Genomic DNA, 25756 nt, shown 5'->3' on the forward strand with positions numbered 1-25756 from the left:
AAAAAAGACTGTAAAATGTGGTGCAAAACAGTTTTGAATTATTTAAGCTGTTCAAAAAAATAAATAAAAAAGCAGCAGTGAGTTGATTGCACAGTCCAAATGCTGTTAAACAGTAGTCGTGAGGCGTGCAAGGTAGGAGGAGGGTGTTAATTATTCACTTCCCCGTCCAGTTCTCAGCTACTAGCCGTGCAATCCATGCTTATTTATAGCTGCCTATAATCAGCTGGGGTAATGCATAAATGTGCTGCTGAGGTATTTCTTAAGCAACCCTTCAAATGCCCTGAGACAGAAGTGAACCAACAGAAAACAAAGCCAGAGATGAGAGGATAATTGCTGAATTATATATTATTGCTATACTGACAAAACACTACTCTAAATCTAAATTCCCACACTAATAGTATGGGTTTCCAGGAAACATATCGCCTTTGAAAAATGCCACTGTTGGTACATGCTCCGGATATTCCTCAAGTTACAGCTCAGGGCAATAAAAGCAGGGTTACAGGCCAAGAAATGTGCTGCCACATGTACCTGCCATCGCCTCGGGTGACTTCTCACTCTTGTGAGTGAGTGAGAAGGAGATGGAAACCATTCGGCACACCATGCCTCCATTCTTTCCTCTTAAAAAGTGCCCATAAACTAACCCACAGGTGCTGTAACATGAATTTGTTCCCACTGTTTCTGCCTTTGGGTCTCTCTCTTGTCACTTTCTTTCCTTTCCTGTCTTGGCCAGTGTCTCTTTTTATTTTCCATTTTCTTTTGGTCATATTTCACAACTTTTCTTTCACTTTCTCTCTCTCTCTCTTTCTCTCTCTCTCTCCAAATGTCGACACCTCTGAACATATTCTCTCGCCCACTCAGATCAGTGCCAAACTGGTAATGTTCCGAGCATTTATACTGTAGAGTCAACAGGGGCTTAGCACCACACCATCATGAGTAATTGAAATAATCAACTCCATTGCTAATGACTCATCTCCTTGGCACTGGATGCTTTTCTCCACATCACTGGGAGTGTGGTGCAGGAGTTGCCAGTGCCGGGAGACATTTCCCAGCACATTTCTCAGAGAGAGAGAGAGAGAGAGAGAGAGAGAGAGAGAGAGAGAGAGAGAGAGAGAGAGAGAGAGAGAGAGAGAGAGAGAGAGAGAGAGAGAGAGAGAGAGAGAGAGAGAGAGAGAGAGAGAGAGAGAGAGAGTCATAGCAAACACCCATCTACCGTGAGTCAACCATTATGAAAAACATCCAACATTTTTCCCTCTGGACATTGTGGCCCTGTTGCTCAACTCTCCTGCTGCTAAATGACGGAGCACGACCTGAACGATGGGAAAGAGGACAAATTGAGGTTACAACTTTGACAGAGTGTGTAATAAATTCACCACTGGCACAAAATATTTCACACCGGAGGGATTATTTTTGCCTGATACCCCCCATGTACGTACACACACCTCAATACGCACTGTTGGCGCAGAGGTGTAGCTATGGTTTCAAGATTGGCAAGAGGGCTGGACTGGAGTTTGTTTGTTCGGGAGAGCTCAATCATCCAAGCTGTTTGCACAACAGTCTTCTTCTGTACTGTGGGAAAACTCGCACATGGTCGCCTGCCTGCCTGGCTGACCGGGAAATATGAGGATGAGTGTGTGTGTTCATTGAGAAATGGCCTGACGCACACTGCCCCTGCAGTACTAGTCCAGCCCCTTGTACTCGTCAGTGTAACAAGTCTCAACAGCTACAACAATGTATGACAGAACAGAGCCGACTGAAGCAGATAAAGAAACAATGCAAAGTTGATTCCAGCTTCTCTTCCAACAGGACCTCCTGTGATTAAATGCTGCTGCTTGTACTGAGGTAGTATACAGGGAATGGCCACGCTGAGAGCTGAGGATGTTTGTGTATGCATGTGGGTAGCTGTGAACATATCTGTATATTTATATGTGTGAAAGAAACAAGATACAGTAAGAGGTTTTTGCGCAAGTGTGAAATCTGTGGCATATGTTCAAAAAACATACATCTACATACAGCGTCTGAAATACAAACCAGAAATATAACAACACAACTACAACACAGAGAGGGTGAAAATCGTCTCTTGAGGTCACACACGCACGTTTGACGGATTCACGCAGATACAAAGATAGCACATGCAATGCCTGACGCGTGTAGACATGACAAACATTCGGGGCACTCGGGAGACGCACGTGCAGCGAACGTTGTAAAGACAAAGCGGCTGTGCACACGTCTTCACATAACTGCAGGTGGTGCAGTGAGCCCCGGCTAGCGTGGAGCAGCTTATAGAGGGGGTGGGGCTGGCTTTTCAGGTTAAGGAAGTTGTGACATGCCCCTCCAGCAGGCCCATAAATCAGCCGACTCAACCTCACTAAGGATGGCTCTTGGGAAAAGAGAGACATGGAGCACACAGCACATACACACAGACAGTTCAGCTCTCTCACACACAAACGCACACACCAACGGTCCAAGAGTGTGCTTGCCGACAAACACGCACACGCAAACAAAAGGAATGCACACTCTGTTATGTAAACGGCTGTGGCACTCTTCGCCTCAGGCCTTACATGCCACACCTCCCACTATGTGCTAGTGTGTATGTCTTTGTGTGTTTAAGGTGTGGATGTTGTGTAGCCAAGGAATTACAATTATATCTTTAAATGACACCTCCGGTTTCTTCATAATTTTACTTCAAGCCTTTTCAAAAAAACTCGTGACCTTTAGTGATCTATACAATATTTTATATATTATATTATTATATTTAAAATATTGCAGATTTTGAAACTAAAAACACAAGAAGCACTATTTCGAAGACAAAGCAGGTGCACTAAAACAATGCAATTAATTTCCAGTCAAAAGGTTTGAGACGACTAATGTCTCCTAAAAGTGTATAAGGTGCTTCTTTAATGTTTTTTCATATTTCTAAGCAAAATAATATTCAGTGAAGAGCATCTTATCAGTATGTAAAGAGTCCAACAGGCTGTAACTTCACTCATCTCTGTAATGAATGGTCTCCTTGTGCTTGTAGATTACATTTCTTGCAGTGAATACATAGCAAAGCATAATAATCCATCAGCGCGATGTGAGGAATGAAAGCTTTTTTTAATCATCATGAGCACAAACTGACCTCATACATGCTGATCAGAATGATGTCAGTCTAAAAGCACCTATGTCAACTACTACATTATTGTTCAAACTGTGCTATTTAAGGTTTAGAATGGTACATAAATGTGTTGCATTCACACAATTTTCAGTGACCTACAGCAGTCATACAATGTAAACAACATGTTAAGTTCCAAACAACAGTCATTACTTCAGTTTATCTGCTATCCTTAACAGGGACAGTCTCGTGGGTGTTTACTGGGAATAATCTTGTAACTAACAGAAAGCAATTCATCTGAAGATGTCAGAAATACAGAATCTAGTGGAAAGCCCTGTAAACAGCAGATTTAAGATCTAAAACCAAGACATTTGAAAATCTCTAAACCAGGGGGGCTAAAGCTTTTCAAACACCAACCCCCAAAATAAGGATGTCTTGTCAAGGACGTGCCACCCTGACTATCCCCATAGGTGCCTGGACACAAACTCTGCACTCAGCGAGACACATGCACTAAGAGGCCTGCTCAAACACCGGCATGATGACAACACAAAAGAACACAATAGCCCAACAGCCATAATATAATTATGTCCATGTATGAACTACAATATTGAGCAAACAGAGAATGCAGCAGACACATAGTATTTCTAGCTTTTGCAACAATTGTGGCTAAAATGTGCTTTTTCTGGAGGTCTTCTCCCTCTCACGGTCTCATGGCCCCCTAGATAATGAACCCCAATTGTGGAAACACTGCCTTGAACAATATACATTCCATCATTGAAACTTCCGAAATGAAACTACTGAGTTGCCTTATGTACCTGAAGGACATGTGGCTCTAAATGAGACTTCTCAGTCTGTGGAATCATTAATGGAACAGCTTAGTCACACCATTACTTCATGGAGCTGATTATTGCCTGATCATCACGAAATCTCTGCTAAGTAATGTCTCAACACTAAAGACACTAATGATGCCCAGTTTTAGGAGTTTATCACAGGGATTTGCTTCTGCATGTGGAGGAAAACGTGAAAATATGAGCAACAAAACATCAAGACCTCCAAAGTAAGAAAACATAAATAGTAGTAGAACCACTGTGATTGAACACACACACTTACTTGGTACAACAACTGTTTGTTTATGTCTACCGAGTGAGTTTTAACCTGAAGGCAGAACCAAAGTGAAATCTGGGTTTAAATTTGAAACATAAATGTTATCTGTAAAGATAAGCTTTAAAGTCGGACAGTCTGATTTATTTTCAGTCTACCTCTTCAAATTAATTGGAAGCATGTTTTTATAACAAACTACCTTTTACACCCGTGAATTTTACAACCTGAGACAGTTAAAGTTTATTTTATGAGGAGTTCACTGACCATTTTATAGATGGTCTAAATTTGGCAGAAGGTAATGAAATGATTAAAACATTTTTTTTTTGACTGTCATAAATAGAAAAGTTTCTGTTGCGCTGTAATGTTCGGGGTTTCCCGCCCATTTGCACTTATCACTGTAAGCAGGAGCTAAGAAGACTGTTGGAGCTACAGCTACACCAGGCTGAAGCTGACAAAAACTCAACAATGAAGGATGTCAGTGAATACAAAAAAATGTCTTGTCTTAAGGGTGAAAAAAGAAAGGAGATGAAAGACAGCAATAGTGATAAATTTAGGGATGCAAGGTCCGTTCTTTGCTACGGTGCAGTAGTCCATGCAACAGCTCCTCTCTGCTTTTTAGCTGACTAAATTCTGAGTGTGTAGTTCTGCCTGACCAATATGCTGTCAGAATGAGAGATGCTGCAATTACTCTACAGCCATAGCCAGTATGCTGATGTACTGGTGGAAGCATCCGGCCTTGTACAGAGGGAGAAAGTAAAAGCGCCTGACCCTCATTATATCGCCTAGATGCCCTTGGGCAAGGCATTTAACCCCTAACTGCGCCAGTGAGAGTTAAACTGGAACGCATCCAAGCGTGAATGTGTGCAACTGTTTGGAATTGGAGGAAGGTATTTCTTAAAAAGGGCATTTGTGCTCTGTGCTTCAGCTCTGGATACATTTATAAAGAAAATCATGCTAGCAGAGTGGTTGAGTTACCACTGATGACACCTTAAAAATTCACTAATTATTTGTGAACTGCAGGTGAAAATACCAAATTTCATTCTTTTCCTCTGCTTAAACAATGAAGTTCCAATCTATGCACCTTTGATTAAATGTCTTATTTAATGCTTGTGAACCATTCATTCATCTGTTGTCCAGAAATAGAAAACCGTGCATCACGATGAGCCGCAAAAATCCACTAACAGTTCTATTTAAAAACAACACCCCACCAAAAAAAACCTGGCAATCAATAGATACGATAAGTGAAAGCAGGGAGCCTGAACATAACACCAACTGAGGTTTCGAAGACAGGAACAACCCGAGCAATAAACTGAAGGCTTCATCTGATTAAACAGACAGTTGCTGCCAGAATAGCACGCTTGTCAATACAGCCAAATGCAGAAGTGTGTCGAGTGAAATTTGTAAAGCAATAAAAAACTTGGAAGAAGATTCCAGTGATACCACAAAAGCCTTGTTAAGATTTCTTTTTTCTTTACAGCTTCCTCTCTGTGAGAGAAGCGATAAATCCTCAGCTTTTCTTCTCAGCTGAGGCAATGACTGGGCCAAAGGTCGAACCAGTAAGACAGATGAAAACAAGAGATTGTCTGGAGACCCGTTAAAAGAAAATTGCTGAGGAGGGACAGAAACATTTATGTCTTGCTTTTTGGGAGCAATGTGCGAGATGGCGAGCAGCACCTATATATGGTATATGATATGAATATGTCAGTATATCAAAGTCTTAAAAGAGTATTTATGCTATCTTGTAGTCAACCCTCAGTTCTGGAAAAAATCCTTTTGAGGTCTTGCATTCATACAAACATCTTTTGTAACATTCCTGTCTTAGGTACTCAGGTCTGTTCAAGAGAGGAAAACAGCTGTCACATGTTTTGTTTGCTCCACATTTTTCATCATTTCTCGTCTCCTTCTGCACATTACGTGTTCTTTGTCATTGTTGTGCTCAGCCACAGAATGAATGTGCAGTGACAAAGCCGTGTGGGGAATGTGGTTTGGCTAAATTCTTATGTTAGCAAACAGCTATTGTTGTCTCAAAAAAAATGCCTTCCTGGAAATCCCAGCAAGTCGCTGTCTCCACGTGCACACAGTTCAGAGGAGAACAAACATTAAAAAAAAAAAAAAAAAAAAACACTTCTCCCTGTTCTCCTTTTCAACACGATGCATCACTTAAAGACTTGTATGATTTCTAGCGGGCAAAGCCACTGCTTTTGAAAATGTTTTGACATCTTTTGGGACAGAAGTCATTTCTGCTTTGCTGCACCTGTCATGTAAAATGTCATGAGGCCATCTGAGACTCTTCATTAATTCATATAGCCACATTAAGCTGCATATTAATTAATACAGCAATGCGATGTACAATATGAAAGTACAGTAAAGACCCAATTTGATTACTTGTCACCTAAACTGCAAATGCTGGAGCTATAAAGTGGGGGTAGAGGTAGTTAGGCGACATAAAAATAGTGAAAACGAAAGACAAAGGAGATGATCTGAAGCGTTGATCTACCTGCCATCATCTTCTGGGCCTCGTACGGCTCCATATAGCCATCGTTCTCTGTTGTCACTTTTTCCGTGATGGTCTGAGTGCCCCCAGCCTGCTCAGCATCAAAAGGGTCCGCATAGTCTTCAAGGATAATGAGCTGCAGGAGGAAAAAAAAGGAAGAAAGGTGAGGCTATTGAGGGAAGGGAAAAGTGAAATAGCAGGAGGGGAATTCATTTTGCTGCTCTGTTGAACAGCACAACATGGGTATGGTGTCAGGAGAGATGCAGTGACAGATACTGCTGTGGCCCTGGACAGGACCAAGCGATAGCCACTGAGGCTGCAAGAGGATAAAGGGAGAAACACATAAATAACAGCCCGCGTCTGTATGCCTCAGCACACCACCACAATGCCTCAGCTTTTAGCCTTACAGCACGCTCTCTGCTACTGCTGGCCTGCCTAATTATATGATAGCTTAGTGACAGGCCTACATTTCAAAAGTAGAGGAAAGAAGACCACAACTGCTCAACTTTCTTAAGAGAAACAATTTGGCAGATTTATGCCGAGCTGGCAGTGAGCCACGGCTAATTGCAGTCTTGCTCTTTCGCTGAGCATTTTGTGCAGTAGATGGCAATTAGGTGGACGTCCTGAGACCCAGAAATACTGCTGAAACCTTTAGGGAACGGCGCAAGTCCATGTCTATGGTGCCTTGGGGGGATATTTGTTTTCTTGAAATGTTTGCTTCATCTACCAGGCCACCGCTTCAACAGCAAAGATCTTCTGTTTGAAAGGAAATAAACTCCCATCTGAGCCATCTGTGCTCTTGGACATTGGATCTAATGAGGGTGTGGGACTGCATGAGTTTGGACCAGCTGTTAGAAAAGGCACTTTTTCCTCCTGTTGAGGCTCCTAACAGTCTAGTTCTGCCAATCAGTGGGCAGATGAGAAGAGCACTGCATGTTTTGTAATGTGGAAACATCTTCGTAAAAGGATTTTTAAGGGTAAAACCAGCGCACAAACAAGACTAGAATTACTGCCTCGTGGCTGCATGCCTCTGCCTCCCAGTCAAGTTGCAGACTCCCATGTCTGTCCAGACTCATATACATAACATACGCATCGTGAAGACTTTGAAGTGTGTATGGTCATTGAGAGAAATGATAAAATGTACGTGCTTGTATCCTTGTATGTGCTCACATGGTTTGTCAATAAAGCTGACTCTGACAGAAAACAAACTTGTTGCGATGACAACAGATAATTCCTCAAATATGTCTGTTGGTGCAAAGAAGCTATAAATGATCACAGTCATCACAGTTTGCAGCAGTACAGAAAAGATTACTGTCACCAATTCATGTCAGACCAAACGTGAAATATGGTCACAATCTCCTCTTCTGTCCCTGAATTTGAATAACATCTAAAAAAGTATTTTTGCAGAACATTATGCAACCTCTGACCTTTTGGACATAAAATATCATCACTTCATATTTTTTCCTGTTAGACATATGTGTAAATTTTTGTTATAATTAGCTTATAAATTCTTGTGAGATCACAGTAACCTTTGGCCACTAAAAACAAATCCATCCTTGAGTCAAAACAGACGTTTGTGACAAATTAGAAGAAATTCTCTCTAGACATTCCTGAGGTATCGTTTTCACGAGAAGGCGACAAACGGACGGATGGACAACCCAAACACATAATGCCTCTGGCCACAGCTGTTGCTGGCGCGGAAGCAAAGAAACACCTCAGTGAGTATGTGAGCATGTACATGACTGGCACTACACCCAGTGACTCATGTGTAACAGGAAGGGATTTGGTCTCATTATAAACAAGCTCATCACTCATCTGGTGGATGGGGCTGGGCGGGGCAGACTGGAGTTGGTCTGAGCCTTATTGCCCGCCGTGCCATGCCTCCACCACGCCAGTCTTCCTGAGAACAACCACCGTCCATCTTCGCCACAGAGAGAGCACACTCCCAGAAAGCAACCTCTATATGCAGGCCACCCATGAGAGTGCCACAAACGCACACACACAGACACATACACCTGGCAAGCCTCAGGGAAGCAAGTAAAATGTACAGATACACCCTGCATCAGCATTTTCACAGCACTGATTGAGGTCAAGTGTCATTTAACAGTTATACATTTTTCAAAAAAGACATCTTGAAAAGCTTCCGGGTGTTAAATGCTACAAAGTTCACTAAGGATCATTTGTAAGCCGATTAGTGACAGAGAAATGCTGGCAGGTATATTCCTGCACAGATCACCCCCACTATACATGGATTAGGCAATAATAGCAAAGGAAGTAGGTGCTATGGTTGCGTTCATAGCAGCTACTGTGTGTTAAATCTGCCTTTTTCAGTATTCCCTTTCCATCTGTTTTGGGGAAAATAACTAGGACTTTTTCTGCCACAGTATAATTACGGGTTCCTTGAATGTTTTGCTTCTGTGAATTCAAGCAGGGAGAAAAATCCAATACAAACACTGTCCGGGTTTGTTTTTGTGCCACACAAAATATACATATTTTACTCTCGAGTTTGATTATAATTCAGACTACGATAAGCAACGTCTTTGTAGCCCCAGAGGATAGAAAAAATATGCATCACAGCCACAGTGTCATTACCATCTCATACCTTGTTGCATGGAAGCTCAGCCATCAGTAGTCAAATCATGTGCCAAACCCACCCCAGATTCATTCACCGACTGCGTACACAGTCCAAACCTAAGAATAAGTAACCCTCGCTAAAAAAACACATGAATCACCTCAAAGGGGAAGATAAAGGCCAGTACATATCTCACTGTGGTCCATACACTGTAACAGAGTGGCTCGGGGTTTGAGACCAAAAACCGCAAATGGGATACAGAACGTCAGATTCTCTATATCACTGGCTTGTTTCAAATTCATGTATTTTAGTAAACTGCAGTCATATGTGGGAACATCCAGATTGGGTAAAGTGTGCTACTCTCAGCCGGTGAGAATGTAGTCATATCAGACAATTGGATTCAATTATTTTGCACAAGGGCACTTAAGATGTTCCTGACCTTTACATCACAGAATTAGATTATGCTGTGTATTTGCTCACACTGGTATTTTAGCAGGGCTCACACCTTGAACTGAGCCACCTGATTACTGAATGCACCTTCATCATGGCCCAAAGGATGTTTGGACATGGTTCAGGAAATAATGGCAATCAGTTATTGAATTATGTATAGAGCCACTCCAAATGCATGACATCATCCTTTTGCCTTTCCTGTTGACATAAATTAGGAACAATCCAGGCTGGGTATGTGATGAAAACCTGTGATAGCATCAGACAGAGGGATTAAATGCAATCATGGGTTAAAAAGAAAACAAAAAACAAAGCTTTCAGTAACTTTCACCCACCAACCCAACTAACCCTTTGCTTTGCCAGTTGCCTGGGCCAGATATGGAACAGTCCAAAAGTGGCTCATATTTAGGGCTTGGAAATTTTAGTCATCTAGTGTCTAAAGAAGCATGTTACTGGAGGGGAGAGAAGGTAAAACACTTCACTCAAATGTTTGCGCCCTTTCCCCTCCTGAACAGTCAGTCCTGCTGGTACTCTGAAAATGAAACACGAATTTGCAATCAGTCACAAGTGGCTCTTGGTTGTTCTGCTCTTCTACAGAGGCTGAGGCAGTATTTGAAATACCCTTTTAAATAATTCAAACAGAAAAATATTCAGTTTTGAAGCTACAATCAAGATTTCTGTTGTTCTGATTAAAGGAATACGTGCACGCTTGTTTACACGGCAATCAGCGTAATTACGGCTCCTTCATCCATACTTTAAAAAAAGGTTACAAGGACTTGACATAATGATTTACATTTTACAAGCATTTATATTTAGCTCAGTGCTGGGCAGTAAAAGCTCTTTTCAGCACCTGGCTCATGTTCTTATTTTAGTCAGCAACTTCGTTTTTTCCCCATGAAAAGCAAATTTAATGACAAACCACTTTGTTTGCCTACCACTGAACAATAATTACACCAAAAGGAGCTAGTCATTACAAAATAAAGACGCTTCTTCTCATTTCACCCACTTTGAATTGAGGCAAATGTGTAAATGTAATGTGACAAATGTAAGTAGTTTGTTTGTTTTAGAAGTACTCTTCATCAAGAAGGATTCTCTGAGCTATATGGTTATTATCACCTCCACCCGGTGTCACATTTATACCTTTACAGCCCAGTAATGTGTCCATCTGTAGTATTCTACTGTCGCCCATAAGCATGCAAGAACAATATTAATCTTAGAATACACAAATCCTTCCTGGGCATTGAGCTATCAACACTTTAGATACCCTCTATATCATCCAGCCCCTGCAGTCTAATTCATGTTAGGTTGGAGGAGGTGGTTAATATTTCCAAACTGTTCCAATGTGTCCTTCCTGTCCCGCTGCACTAATGACTACTCGACAGCAGGAGGAGCATGGGGTTGTGAGGAGAGGGGTGCTACAGAGCAGTGGCATCGCCTAGGGACACACCATCTGCCTTGTGGTATGCCAGGGTGTGTCAGGACTGCAGCCAAGCCACACTTGTCATGAAAGTAAAATCCCCCCCGCCCCGCCTCAGCACAAGACCGCAGTGCCTCCATATATCAGGCCTTCGCTAAGCTGTGATCTAAGTCTACATGAATCTCGCAAAGCCACCTGGCGGGCTTAGACCATGCCCCTGTGCTAGCTGGGTCCTTAACTGGTCTGCAGAATAGAGAAAAAGAACTCACTCAATTACTTTCATTTTACAGCTCAGATCCAGGTTGGCCATGTCTTACACCTGCCAGAGTTTTGGCAGCTCAGAGAAGAGAGAGTAACAAGTTTGAAATGCACAGTCCGCTTTCAGGCGATGAAGCTGACTTCAAATCAGTGGGAAAAGAGTGAGAACATTAGCAAAGGAGGGAGACTATAACAGGCACCTGCCACTTTGGCTCAATGTTCAACAAAGCTAGAGCTTCTAGGATTACAATTCGATTGAGCCCCAGTCTTCCATTAGAAGTGAGAAAATAGGGGCTGCAGTTCTCCTCCTGCACTCTTGATGCGTAATGTGTTCAGCTGTCTCATCAGATAATAAGAAACGAATAAAAAAATTCAGAAACTGCATTAGTGGACATTTGAGCACATGGATTGATTTTTTTGTTGTAATAATTAGAAAATAGCCTGCCATGTTTACAGCAAGCTAAATGTCTAGTGCTGGCATTTTACAGTGGTGATGAATCAAAAGCAAGCACAATTAAATATTAGAATAATGAGTTCACAGAACGACAACTACACGAAATAGATGTGAATGAAGAGTAGCCTACTCCGGTAGGATGATATTAATGTCATGGCTGGTCCACAAAGGACTGAATGCATCAGGGTCTAGTCAAGGTTGAAGCTCCTCTGAGGCTGCCAGAAAAGTCAGCAGGCTGTAGAATGAAGGAGGAGGAAAAGAAAAAAGGGGACTGACGTGTGTGATTTATGTCTCACGCCACAAGGGATTTCAGTCACTGATAACCTAATACAATTCAGTGCTTAGCAGCTCAATTGCATTACAGCATTTCAAAAGACCCTTTTTGCTGCTATTGCTCTTTTGTTCTGCAGTGTAACAAAAAAACCAACATGCCACTATTGTGAGGACAGGCAGTCATGTTAAAGAAGACACGAAGGGAGGGGAGAGAAGAAAAAAGAACGGAATTGTTTTTTATCCTTCACCGGTAGAGAGCAGGTGGACTGCCTGGCATGTATACAGTTTATTTACTCCTGTTGGATGGAAAAGAAAAATGTTCAAATGTACATGTAATGCCAAACTCAGCAAGCTGTGCCTCATTGAAGTGCCTCTGCTGATAGCTCCCCCACCTTATCTTTGTCTATAAACACTGAGTGAATGCTCTGTGTGCAGTCATCTTAAGATAACTTGGCCACAATTTTCTAGAATGAACATACTGGGAAGAAACACTCCCTCAAGGCAATTTATTTAAGCAAAAATGATCACAGCTTCTCTGTTGACATAATACAGTTACTATCAATACGATACTTTCATGTTTCAAAGAAGCGAGCACAAATCTGGTTACAATTCATAGAAGGTCCCTTGTGAAGACTGAGCCCTGCTGGGCTCTATATCTCCCAAACAGATTAGGTAGATGGAAAACTGGCTTCGCTTCTAAAGGAGAAACAGTGCAGGAGTGTATTTCCAACCATACAGACTGGACATTAATGAAACTTGATTGAAGTGTTTCCTAAGAAACACAGTTGCTCCTAGAGCATTCAGCCTCTCTGGGAACTGTGAAGAGTAATGTGGCTCCTATGAAGGCCTACTTAGGAGTCTGCAGAGGTAGCTAATCAAATTAATATATTTGCTATAAAGGTGCTGTTTTGCAATCAGTTACGAGCCACTGCAGTACACGCACCAATGAAGAGCACTTCACTTGAGATAAACAAAAATTCTGCCTATTTCCAGGTATATTCATTTGCTTTGCTTTTAATCTAATTGAGGAATCATTCAAGAGCAGCAATTCAGCGTCAGTAAGTGTTCCACTTAAACTTGTGAATCAACAACGACCACAAAAAAGTGACTTCATAGTGAGCACGTTAAAAGCATCCCTGCACTTCTTCAGAACATGTACAACATCACAATCATGTTGTTGAAAAGCAGCATGGGCTTATAAAAAAATCTCTTCTATTTTCTTCTTATACTACCATCTAATGTACCAACAGCTACTATTAGCAAGCTCAGGGTTATTACAGTCTCGGCACAACATATACTTAACTGTATATATTTTAGATTCAGCAGCTCCCTCTACACATCAATATGTTCAACCATCAGTTATGCACATGTCTCCCTCAGAGACATCTGCACTGCGGGTGCAGACTTATTTATTACCCCCCCAACACCCCACTCCCCTTAAGAGTTAGACCACATTAAATGTTGGTTCTTCTGATCTCTGCACTCTTGCCCATGTGTGTGGAGCTGTGTTCGCACGCCAGCTACGGTAAAGCTGGTTCTCTTTTGGCGCGAGTGATTTAGGCTGTTGTTGATCACTGTTTGCATGGGAATGCTTCCAGATGCAGCAACACTGATAGCATGCACCACAATTCAGTGGTGGCAAAACTCTGCAATGCAGTCGGTAAGAAACGGGACGTAAAACACATCATAGTCACTTGGACCGTCCCAACATCACCACAGTGAGCTTTGTGGTAGCCGTAGCTTGTACACATGTTCATGCATAAAAACTACACAAGCTAATCAGGTATGTTCGTGCTTAAACGACACAAATGCACACACGGGAAATGGTGTCGACTCGGCATCAATCAGCGTTGAAGTAGGCTGTCTAGTGTTCATTATCAGTGCTCATTCAAATCAGAGTTTCTCAAGACATTTAATCTGTCCAAGCTGATACTCATGGGCATGCAGGCAATCACAGGCAGGAAGAAACTTCCAGAAACTCCACTCTGAGTTTGAGAAAAATCTTAAGATCTGCAGGAAGTCAAAAATAGCCTCATTTACTGTCATTTTTCATTACTGTCATGACAGTTGTCTTTCTATTTCTGTCTTTATGTCAGTGGAAATAAACTTTGCAATATTAAACTCCTGATGGTGACCCATTTCATTAAGTTACTTTTAATATTCATGACATATTAATACAAGATACCATATGCCGATGCAATTCACATATTTTCTAGGACTTCTCTTTTGCAACTGAAGTGACACACCATTTTCTTTCAGGAAAGCATGAATCTGTTACTGTATCTTTAACATGTATGAGCTGAATTATGCGCAGCTGAGAGCCGCCACTCATCACTGTCAAATATTTTATCTCTCTTATCATTTTGGTATCCTATGGGAAATCTCTGTATGCCGCTTAACAGATTGTCATTACATAATTTCTTGAATAATGTCTTTGTACTGCTGGGGCCTTGTTTAGAATAGTTATTATTTGCCCCGGAGCATCTTTAAAAGCCATTAAGAGTACACTACAGCATCCCAGGATGCCCCTATATGCAGGTCAGCCTTTAAGACCTAAGTTAATTTCCCGTACAGAATGCACACATTTCACTGCAATTTTGGTTAGACTTAAGACAAAACACTGCTACCCATTCATTGCTGAAACAACAATATGCCAACATCAAACATGACTAATTCCATTAAGCTTTCTTGGAAATGTGCATAAGTGTCTGTACCATATTAAACATACAGTATACAAATTAACTTACACTTTTACATAAAGCGTCTTTGTTCTGAATCTTAGCTCAACTCTGACCATGTAAAAGAAGTGGCCATGACCTCCAGGTCTGAAATGTTGCTGAAGTGTGTTTAACCTGCTTTCTATCTAACATCCAGCAGGGGGCAAATCCTCTGGTTGCCAAAAGAACTGTAATTGTAGAGAAGTTAATGAGAAACTGACACTACTTTCTGTTTGATCTGTTACCCCAGTAAACATTTTTCAAACAAGTTAATGGTTTCAATCCTTAGTTTCAAGTCTCCTACAGTACAGTATGACGCTCATTTTGTAAATGAATGTTCTATTTAGAGTAAAATAGACAATAAAGCAGTTTACAGGCATGGCTATACACCGGGTCCTCGACTTACATCAGAATTCCGTTCCTAAGACGTGACATAATGCAATTTTCACCGCAAGTTGGAACTCACATATTGAGAAGTATGTGGCGCACGACAGGCAAATCTTTATTAATTCAATTTATGGGCGATGGTGACGTAACCACAAAACGCCATAGGTCAAGGATGTCATAAACTGAGGACCTGGTGTATTGTAATTGGCAAGTCACTATCAGCCAGTTTGTGAATCCTGACAGAACCGCAGTAATGCATAGCCATGTTGCTTATAATATTTAAATAGCTGTGAATTTGTTTTTTGGGTTTTCATATCAGAACACTGACTCTTTCACAATTCTTTTATGGGTCATGAAAGTTAATTTGAACATTTAGAGCATCTCAGAATGTCCACTTCAGCACACATTAACACGTGTGTGAATGTAATGGTAGCTTTTCAGTCAAAGCCTGACAAAAAAGGTAAATTTAACCTATGATAAGCTAATAATGTTGCACTTAAGCTAAACAATCTCATCTAAGTACTACGGGCTCAAAGAAAACCCAAAAAAACCAAGATGGCATGATGCAAATTTTATTCACACAAGGCATAAAATGATTTAAATGCCACTTCTTTACCATTAATTTGTCATCAGGCCATGACATAATCGATGTATCCTGTGTGTCCGACGAGTTTGTCAGTGGGTGTCTGCATTCAGGAAAAACTAAGCATCCCACTCATCCACTGCTTACAAAATACGCAGTGTGTTAATAATATAGCTTTTATACAGCTAAATGCGCACCCTCACTTTTCAATAAATTCCTTCTCTGACTGCCCTCGTGTCCTGATGAATGAATGCGTCTTTTGTTAGCACCCAAGGCGGCGAAGCACAAAAAGCACCTCAACTTGTTCCTAAGGACCTCCTTCGTTGAAACGCACTCCACACAGTCACTTAAGACGTCCACTGGAGAAAGAAGAGGAGGCTGTGGGTTGCACCCTCTGAAGGTGCTCTTAATATGCGACAGATATTCAAGATTAAGTACTTGACGACACGCTTGACAAAATCCAATTTCCTTTCTCTGTCCCCATCCCTGTGTGACAGATTTATTGGCAGTGTTTCTGCTACATACAGTAAGTGGTGCAGCACAAGAGTCGAGAATAATTCAGGTGCCACGATGGAATGTTAGAATTTTATAAAATATGATAATCCTGTGCTCATGTGAACAAGCAATTTGTCTCCAACATGACCACCCCAATTTTCTTCATCACGATGGCCTGAATTACTATGGAGATATTGATTTGTATTTTAATTTGAGAACATAGTACAGGGCTGAAAAGGGGAATAATTAAGTTGTCACCCCTTTGTATGTACAAGGTTGCTGGCATATACAACAGAGATGCATTTAAGCCCCATTTGATGCTGCTATCACAATGAACAGCCTCAATCGACACTATTGGTTTATCATGGCTTTAGTAAGAAAACCGGCACAATTAAGTAAGTGGAAACAACATGATGAGATCCACTGGGACAGAAGCTTTGACTTTAAAAATGTGATTCATAAAATAGGAAAATAAGTCGCAGTCTGGCTGTAAACAAAGCAAGGTTTTGTAAGGATGTCTTGGTTGAGCTCTGTGGCCTCAGATAGCCTCTGTATGGTGAGGATGCGCTGACATCCCAACACGTCACCCACGCTGACAATAGAGCTAGGGCGGAGTCCCACACCACTGCCATTACTGCGTGGCTTCCCACCTCTCTGAGCAGTATAGCAAAAGGCGAGAAAGGCTATATTAGAAGGGTGACGGACAATCATCAGTGTGTTTCCACACAACAGCCATGTGCCATCAGTATTTGTCACCATTTCCGACATCTAGATTGCTCAAGTCGAAACAGCCGAGAGCATTAACCCTGGTTATATTTTAGCAAACAAGCAGCAGCCAGAACACCCAGCCTACACAGAGGGGCGAGTGCAGACTTGTCAAGTTAAAAAGGGAATGTCACCAAGTTGTAAACACTTCCTGTCAGGAAGGGAGCACTTCCTTAATCCTGGAGCGACCAAGTCATTCCTTATTTTCCACCAAACAACTGCAGATAGTGATTTGCTTCGCCCCATATTCTTATCACTTTAACGCCCAAAATCTGAACTTTAAGAAACAAAATAAGTAAAATATTACCCAGTGTCAGTAAATGATAAATCTAAGCAGCACTCCAACAGATTTAAAATGATTCACTAGAATCATTTCACTTTCCCACAATGCATGAAATGAAAGTCTGGAATCCCACTAAGAAGAAATGGAAGTGTTCAGCTTCCTGGTGGGCACTCAGATCACAGGGCAGCTCTGTTTGCAAGACGGAAGTCTGGCTGCCTCCTGCAGTGTAACACAAAAGCAACAACATGAACTCCTGCAGGAGATAAAAACGCAAATCGGTTTCTATCTCTTTGACCTCAACATCAAACTGTATTTTTATGCAAAATTAACTATTTGGATACAGCCGAAATTTACTTCGTTTGTAATAAGACAGGGTAGAGCGAGTGATTTTGCAAACACAGAGCAAAAACAGCCACTGCTTCATCCAGATTCTCCCTTTGTGTCTCAGATGGCATGCAAACTCATTTGTTTCCATTTAATCTGTGTGTGACGATCTGCCTGCAGACCAGGGCTCCCTCCTTCCAGACTCAGCTACACACACTGTCATTAAACAAAACAGAGCCATGTGTCTACAACTCCCCAGCGGCCAGAGCTGCAGCACTAGTCTGCAGGCTAATTGTGACCTGGTGGAATCATGCGACTGCTGTTCCGGCGCAAAGCTAGAAAAAGCAAATCGAGCAACCAACACAACAGACTCCGTCGGGACTCTTTAAACTGGAAAGAAGGCTCCCAGATGGAGAGAGGAAAAAACAAGCAAACAATGGCTAAAGGCCATCATTTCCAAGACCTATAACTTTCATGCGCATGTAGTGGTACGGCTGTATATAACACTTAACCATGAACGGTTATTACAGGACCATGATGTAAATGTAATAGGATTTGTGGATTCACCAAAATGATATCTTGATGAAAAGCCAAACCTTTATGTGCTCAGTTGAATAGTTATCACATTATGGCTTCCAACGCATCTTCCACTACAACATGACTTCATACAGTTTCAGCAGAGGCGGGGCTTAAACCAGTATGCTATTCGGCTCTGTGCGCCTTCCTGCCTTTCAAAGCGGCCTTCCAGGATTCTTGTTCAGGACAGGAATGCATTGTAATGTTCTTTTGTTACTGACAGTAAAGCACAGGAAAAACGGTGCAATATGTTTGGAACGAAAGGAACAATTCGGGACAGCAGATAATTAAAACTGAGGATTGTACAGTCTTGAAATGGTGAGGGGGACTTTTGGAAAATGCTTTGAATGCTTAAAATAGTTCAGGAAATGCATGACATTTTTTGACACCTCCGTGGACAGTGGCATGATATGCCAACAATATCACAGTCCAGACTTAACTGAGGCGAGTCAGAGAAGTCTGGCACAAACACACTGGCTTGGTTATTTTACACAGTTCATCGTAATGATCCAAATAATTATCTCCTTACTTGAAGATATGAGTCACTATGTGCTCACCACTACTGAGCATGATTATGAAAAACAACAGCTGCAAATTCCAAGAAATGCACAACACAGCTTTTACACCAATCTGCTGATCATTTCAACCTGGGCATAAAGTAGTCACAGCAATGGGAGTCATGATCAGAGCAGCTATACATCATTCCTATTATCTATGCATTCAGTTTGAATTATGAAAACATTCACAGTCACGACCTTTTAAAATTACGATTTCAGCGGAAGGAGCACAGATAAACAAATCTATGACAGAGTAGAGCAGCAAGGCTACAACCTGCACGATTCCAACATCCAGCCTTTCCTGTTATCAAGCCTCACCAGCCTCTGCCTGATACGAAAAGGTAAAGGACTGCAAGTAAAAGGGGGTGTTATAACAAAACATGATGGGCTCTCATGTTTTCATCCATTTTCTGGCTCCCTGAAGAAAAGCACTCTCACAGACCCAGGTGATATTGACGTTTGTGCTTGACATTTCTTCTATCACTGGCAGAGATGAGAGCGTGAAAGGCCGGAGGGATGCATTTATAAAACTCCACTGATGTCTGGAGTGCCCGGGTGAAAGGCTAAGCGAAGATATTCAGGGTGTGGGGAAATGAAGCTGAGCGGAGTTTAGCCATGCACTACGGCAGGCCAGTCAAACAAACTTGCTCTACACACGCTGGAAGAATGTAGGTGGAAGGTGGTGCACCTGGTGAGGGGGTGTAATTAAGCTCTTTCACAATCTGCCGAGCACTATCTCAAGTTCTGATCGGTACACATCCAAACGGACTGAAAAATATGCAGAAGACAAAAAAGGAAGGAAGCAGAGGCGCAGGACTGGCAGAAATTGTATGGACTGCTATTCAATGAAATCAACTTTTTTTATTGTTTTGAGGCAAAATGTCATACATCTTTCAGAAATATTGTATTCACAACAATGTGTTAGATAAACAATTTTTAAGCTTCTCTGCAAACTTGCAAACAAAATCCATACGGGATCAAAAACACAGCATTCTTGGAGGAGGTAACAATAGTTTTCCACCTCCGGCATAATCAATTGAAACGCTGAGACAGGGCTTGTAAAAAGGTGCACATAAGTAAAATAAGCACCGAGGAAATCTGTCGATCCAGATGCTTCTGTTGGCTGAACAACAACGGTCTGCGAATCCAACTGTGTGCTTCTATAGATAGAGATGCAAGCTGGCTCGCGGGATCACTGAGTCAAAGGGACCCCAAGCCCTGAAGGCAGCCAAAGTTAGATTGGAACAGCAGTTTCCCAGGTGCACAAACAGATACTGGTGATGACGGGCGGCGCTTCAGAGGGAGGCTGCAGCTTGTCAGCCCCGCGCTGCTGCTTTTGTTTACACATTTTCAAGTGGAGCCCGTCATCACTTTCGGGTGTCCTTGAGAGAAGTTAGGTTAGTGCTGAGTAGAGCGGTGAGCCGGGAGATGAGGCCGTTAATTAGCTCCAAGGCGGGATGATAATTGATCATCGCTCTGAACGCGCTCTACCATGAAGGGCTCGGCATCATTAAAAACAAAACACATCACAATACCTTGAAAACTGTAAACTGTAAGCAACCCTCCCTGATCTACATCAAAATTCAGCTCCACATGAAACCTGGAACTCTAAGTGAGAGTAAAAGGAACACAGAATTGGAACAATGTGGGACTAAATTGTACTCCTGTGAAATTGTAAAAAAAAAAAAAAAAAACAGCATATAACTGAATGAATCTTGCTCCTCCCCAATGGAGGCTGGTGAATAGAAATGGCCTGAGGAAAATTCCCTTCATCCTGCTATTGGCATTTCAGGCATTAGGTAAGCAGTGATATAATTAGCATTTGTGAGTCAGGTAATTAAAACATCAATGTAACCAAGCAATGCTGTTAAGACACTTGTGTGCTCTTTACTCAGTCTCTCAGCAGTCAGCGTTTAGTCTGTGCAGTTAGAAAAACGAGTGTCACACTGATGTGTGTGTGACAACATGTGCTACAAGCTAGAAATACATTTATTCTGTTTTATTCATTGACCATGCATCCCTATTCGTTTAAGGGTAAACGGTGCCTCAGGAAAGTAGCTACAAAAGTGTTTTGCTATGAAGCATCCCCAAACAAGAACAAAACCAACCTTTCAGCCTTTTAGCACTGGCCTGAAAGGACAGTATGTCACCGTGTGCAAACAGCATATCCTCCTACAGAGATTGTTCTGTCTATATGGCCGACAGTTCTTCATTAACAGCACCTTTAAAATCTTCACCTAGAGAGTCCCTCTAACAAGGATTTACAAACAATTACCATGTCCAGCCACAGTCCAGGAGAAAATCCTCCGCTTCCAGACAAACTGTAATCCTCACAAAAGGGTAAACACAAAGCCTCAAAACACTCTTTGAAGCAGTTACTAAGCAGTGACATATCTGAGGGGTTTTTTTTCCCTCTGAAGTTCTCATCCGCTATTTAAAAATAAATAAATAAACATGCACACATATACTGTGACACGTAGTTGTTTTTATTTTTGATGGGAAATTGCAAACTAACTAAATGTGACAAGGGCTACCAGGCGACATGTTTTTGGGAGGTATTCCTGCTGCATCATCTCACTTCCCTCTCCACCACTACACCATTTTTATTTAACCTTCATCACCTGACAAGAAACCCTTAAAACCTTCTCTCGACATATTGCCTCAGCCCACCAGCTGTCAGGACTGATTTAGCGCGTCCATAACATCATTCATACTGCAGGGTGTGAGGTATTCAGTCCATACTATGCAATCAACTGCCTGTCTCTTGAAGCCATGTGCACACAGAGAAAGAGAGCAGGCATAGACACAACTGTATTTCTGACTTGGAGAGATCCAAATATGCTTCAATTAACAAGAGACGACTGTAATCTGTTTGATCAGCTTGAACAGCTGCACCGGCTGGGTGAAAATTGTACATTTTGGTTTCCGGCTTGTTTAACCGATAACACACATCTGCCCGATTCTCAACCCTGCATACCAAGTTCACGAATGTTGCCAAAAAAAAATGAGGCTGACAGTGTGAGAAAACAAACACTGCAGCAGAATATCACTTTATGAGCTTCACTTGGTTCCCGATTTCTGTGTCGTTGATATATGGGAAAGGCAGATGACAGTAACGGCTGCGTTTTGTGCCATCAAAAACAAAAGCGCAGTATTCCCGCGTGCAACACGCTCATGACAGGTTGCAGACATCGTGGAATATAAATAAAAGTGTTGAACGAAAACCAACTGTGAACTCGCCACATGTCACGAGACAGGTGCGAATGCAAACACAAGTGGAGGAGGAAGTGACACAGAGGTGAAATCAAGAGGGCCACAAAAATGTGAGAACACAGCCGTGATTGTGGCGTGATCTGAGTGAGCGGGCAGTGTGTATTTTCACAGGGCTATGCTTTCTCTGCTCTGTTAATGAGCTATGCAGACACTGAAAACATTCCTCAGCAGGATTATAGCCCTCATACAGCATGTCCTCGAGCTTGCCGACACCGAACATCTCAGCTTTCTCCAAATGAACCCAGTGCATGGATTCCAGAGAAGCCTGACATGACTGCATGCTCCAAGGCACAACCTGCATGTCTGCCATCTGTCTCCGCATTCACTTTGTTAAAAAAGCAAAGGGTGAGAGGTTTGTGCTGGCTCAGAGAACAGCGCCAAGCCGGGATCAAATTAGAGCCATATATCCATAAACTCATCACAAGTAATTTCCCCTCAAGGCAGCAGGCATCACTGCAATGAACATTCGCTAAATTGATCTGTCTAGTTAAATAAGATTGGATTAAGGTTAAATTAGAGGCACTGGGATAAGTCTAGATCACATTGTTGCTTGGGAATGAGCTGCAGATACAGATGGGCAGCAAGTGGAGTTAGTTTGCCTGCACTTTAACTCTCCAGAAGTGAGCAGCAGACACAGAGGTTTTGAATGTTTAAGGAATATGAGCTCACACATTGAGTTGTGTGTTGTACAGGACAGAGCCTGTTCCCTCAGCAGCACTCCCTGTAGTGCAGGTTAGATATTAGACAGAGGTGGATGTCGCAACTCATGTGGGCAGCCGTTGTGTGGTTGTAACAAGTTCTGCCGGTTGGAGCGATTTGGTTTTTACAGGAGTAGGTCAAGTGCTTCGTAAACAGATCTGGTTTTATATTAGAAAAGTGGTAGCCAGGCCGTTTAACGGGAAACAGCTGTAATTGTGTGGCTTCATTTTCACAAAAAACATGGTTGAATTGAAATGTTAGCGCGTGTGAGAAGAGTAAAGTTGTTACTCTCTAATGTTTGGACCAAACTTCACCCACCTTCTCCTTGTTGTCGTGGTCGGAGGGAGGTGAAGTGGGAGATTTAACACTCCCTACAGCTACAGCCTGGGTGACCGTGACACCCCCTCCCGGAGCCGGGCTGCTCTTTTCGATGGTTTCCACCTTGATAAGTCGGTGCTTTGGTGACACATACTTGATATCCGGCGACCCCACAGTGTTCAAACTCGAGCCGAATGAAATATTTCCGCCTGGAGTATACGGGTCCTCGAAGTCTAGCTCCTTTTGTAGTTTGTAAGCAGCGAGGATGTCCGGCTGAGCGGGGCTCGGGGGAAAGGTGGCCCCGGAGCTCGTCTGTTGGTAGCCAGGCGCTCCGGGCACACCGGTGTGACAGTGTCTGTAGTCCGGTTTCGGAGGCGCCGGTGGGGGTGCTTTGGTAGTTTTGAATCCTAGGTGCTCCTTGAACCACTTGGCCATGCTGCCAGTGCATCGCTCACAAGTCAATGAATGTAGTTTAGTTCCAGCTTTCCTGCTCTCCAGCTCCGGGGCTCGTCTCAGCGGGGATCCTCGGGTCACTCGCGGGGCCAGCAGAACCGGGTCGCGCGGCGTCGGTCTTGTGCGACTCTGACCGGTCCGAGGAGGAGCGCGCGAGACGGCGGAGAGCAGCCACGGGCACTTTCTGATCCGCTCCGCCGCAACTCTGTCACTGTCACACACACTCACACACACAAACTCACACACACGCCGCTGCCGCTCTTCACTGCTCGGCTGCGATCCACGTCAGGTTTCCAGACTACGCAACACGGGAGCGCTTGTGCAAGAGGAACACACGCCCCCCTCCCCTCTGAAACGCACACACAACCTGCCCTCCCTACCTGAGAACATTCACTGCCACCTACCGGACGTGTGAAACTTCGCTCCATCGCAGCTGCACGGAGGCGTCACTTGTTTCAGTGGACACAGATCCCATATCTGATGGGACTTCTGGCATCATTATCTGCAAAACTATGGAACACACTAGAGGTGGTGATGGCAGCAGGAGAAGTATAAAGGAAAGTTTGTTTAAGTTTGGATCCATCAAAAATTATCAGGGTGATCACATCCCATTCTTCTACAAAGTAATCTAAATTTTACTCTATGTTCAGACACATGCACTATTTAAACAATAAATATTAGAACTCAATTTCTTAAATGTCCTTGAGGTACATCCCCTCAATAAGACTCAAGGGTAAAGTGTCCTTTGCTCATTCTCAGTGCTCTCATGTCCAGATGGCCACTGCAGACTGTTTTAATTGCAGATTGCATTGCAAATGACCAGTGGAGAGGATGCCGGAGTCTATATTAACACTGGGCCCCGTCCTTGCTAAGTCCATTACACAAATCCATTAGAAGAGGAGGAGATTTGTTCAACACAACAATGCAAGAGGACATTTTTCTCCAAGGTGTCTTTCAATCTCTTTGATGGATAGGGTTGTGGGTTCACATGCTAATTGTCTTTGCAGTCGGAGGACAGATTAAAAAAAAACAACATTTCCCCTCCCAGAGACATACTCCAGCAACAGTCTGCATTAACACGAGTCATGGCTGCAGCGCAGCGGGTTTTTATGAAGCAATATTTCTTTTTAATAACAACACACACACAGCCTTGAGCAAGTCACAGTGTACAGATCAGAGTTTAACCCTGGCAGGCCCCTGGGAGAGACAACTCCATGCTCTAGAGATCAAAACAAAATCTATTATATCTGTCCTGAAATGCTGCCGTTGCTGCACTTTGGGTTTGCAGAGAAATTGGACCAGTGTAATTTTCCCTGCACTTTATAGGAATAATTTCCTTTTGCAGTCGAGACATTAATCTGATTAACTAGTGTATTATACATAAAAGCTTTAAAAGACGAGGGAATGGCTTCAGATGCTCCTTTGTTTATTGCAACACTGGCCTTTTGTTGTTGCCTGCTCTGGGAAATGCAATATCTCAGACAGATAAACAAAAGACTTGTGCCTGTTCCTGCTCACATGTTATATTTTAAGGCTGTATGGATATGCTGTAAGTGGAACCTCAGTGCTGTACTTAGCTGTACACATGCTGTGATATAAATATTGCTGGTGCTGTGGGGTAATAGCTTGTCTCAGGCTGTAGGTATTAGAGGATCTATAGTGGGAAAAAGCAGGTGTGTCATTCAGGTTACAGAGTCTGACTCACATTACAGATCTTTTATTGCATTGCTACGATTGCATTCACCAATTTCCTTCGGCTGCCATCACCGACGCCCTTTAAAATGCAAATCCTGTAATCCAGCACCTCATAGGATACGAATAGTCTCTTAAGGAGCCTATGCAGGCAGTGCTTGCCAAGCAGAATTTATGTAGAAATGTATGGAATTCTGCTTAAGCTATCATATTTCAAATAAAATCTGAGGTGCCGGTCATGTATTAACGCAAATTGTTGATGCTTCTTGCCACTTTAAAGACATTCAAAAACATTAGGAAGGGACTCCAAGAGAGTGGCTTGAGTCAGGATCTTCAAAAAGCTGGACATGTGCACTTGTTAACCGTGCCATTTAATTTGGAAAACCATCAGTAATTGCAGTAGTCCTTTGAAACTGTGTGTCCTGTTACTGTCCATCCTCTACGGCTTATTAAACAACAGACAAATTAACAAAAAGCAACTTGTAGGTTCTGAGCAAACCTTCTTTACATTTGGGTGTTAGTGATAG

At 42.5% G+C, this 25756-nt stretch overlaps 1 protein-coding gene across 4 annotated transcripts in view; it reads right to left on the reverse strand.

Annotated features, from left to right (window-relative positions):
* Positions 1-23870, reverse strand: part of zgc:158464 (uncharacterized protein LOC791139 homolog) — a 103449-nt gene extending 79579 nt beyond the window's left edge. For 2 of the 4 annotated variants that reach the window (XM_051944180.1, XM_051944175.1), the window contains exons 1-2: positions 23085-23869; positions 6690-6822 (exon numbers count right to left, since the gene is read on the reverse strand). In XM_051944180.1, coding sequence (XP_051800140.1) covers positions 6690-6822; positions 23085-23519 — 568 coding nt within the window. In that variant the 5' untranslated portion in view covers positions 23520-23869. Of the gene's footprint in view, positions 1-6689; positions 6823-23084 lie in introns of all 4 variants that reach the window. The other 2 variants (XM_051944171.1, XM_051944184.1) reach the window with 2 other exon arrangements.
* Between the last annotated feature and the right edge of the window lie 1886 nt (positions 23871-25756).

This window comes from Acanthochromis polyacanthus, chromosome 2 (genome assembly GCF_021347895.1).
Source record: "Acanthochromis polyacanthus isolate Apoly-LR-REF ecotype Palm Island chromosome 2, KAUST_Apoly_ChrSc, whole genome shotgun sequence".
Lineage (NCBI taxonomy): Eukaryota > Metazoa > Chordata > Actinopteri > Pomacentridae > Acanthochromis > Acanthochromis polyacanthus.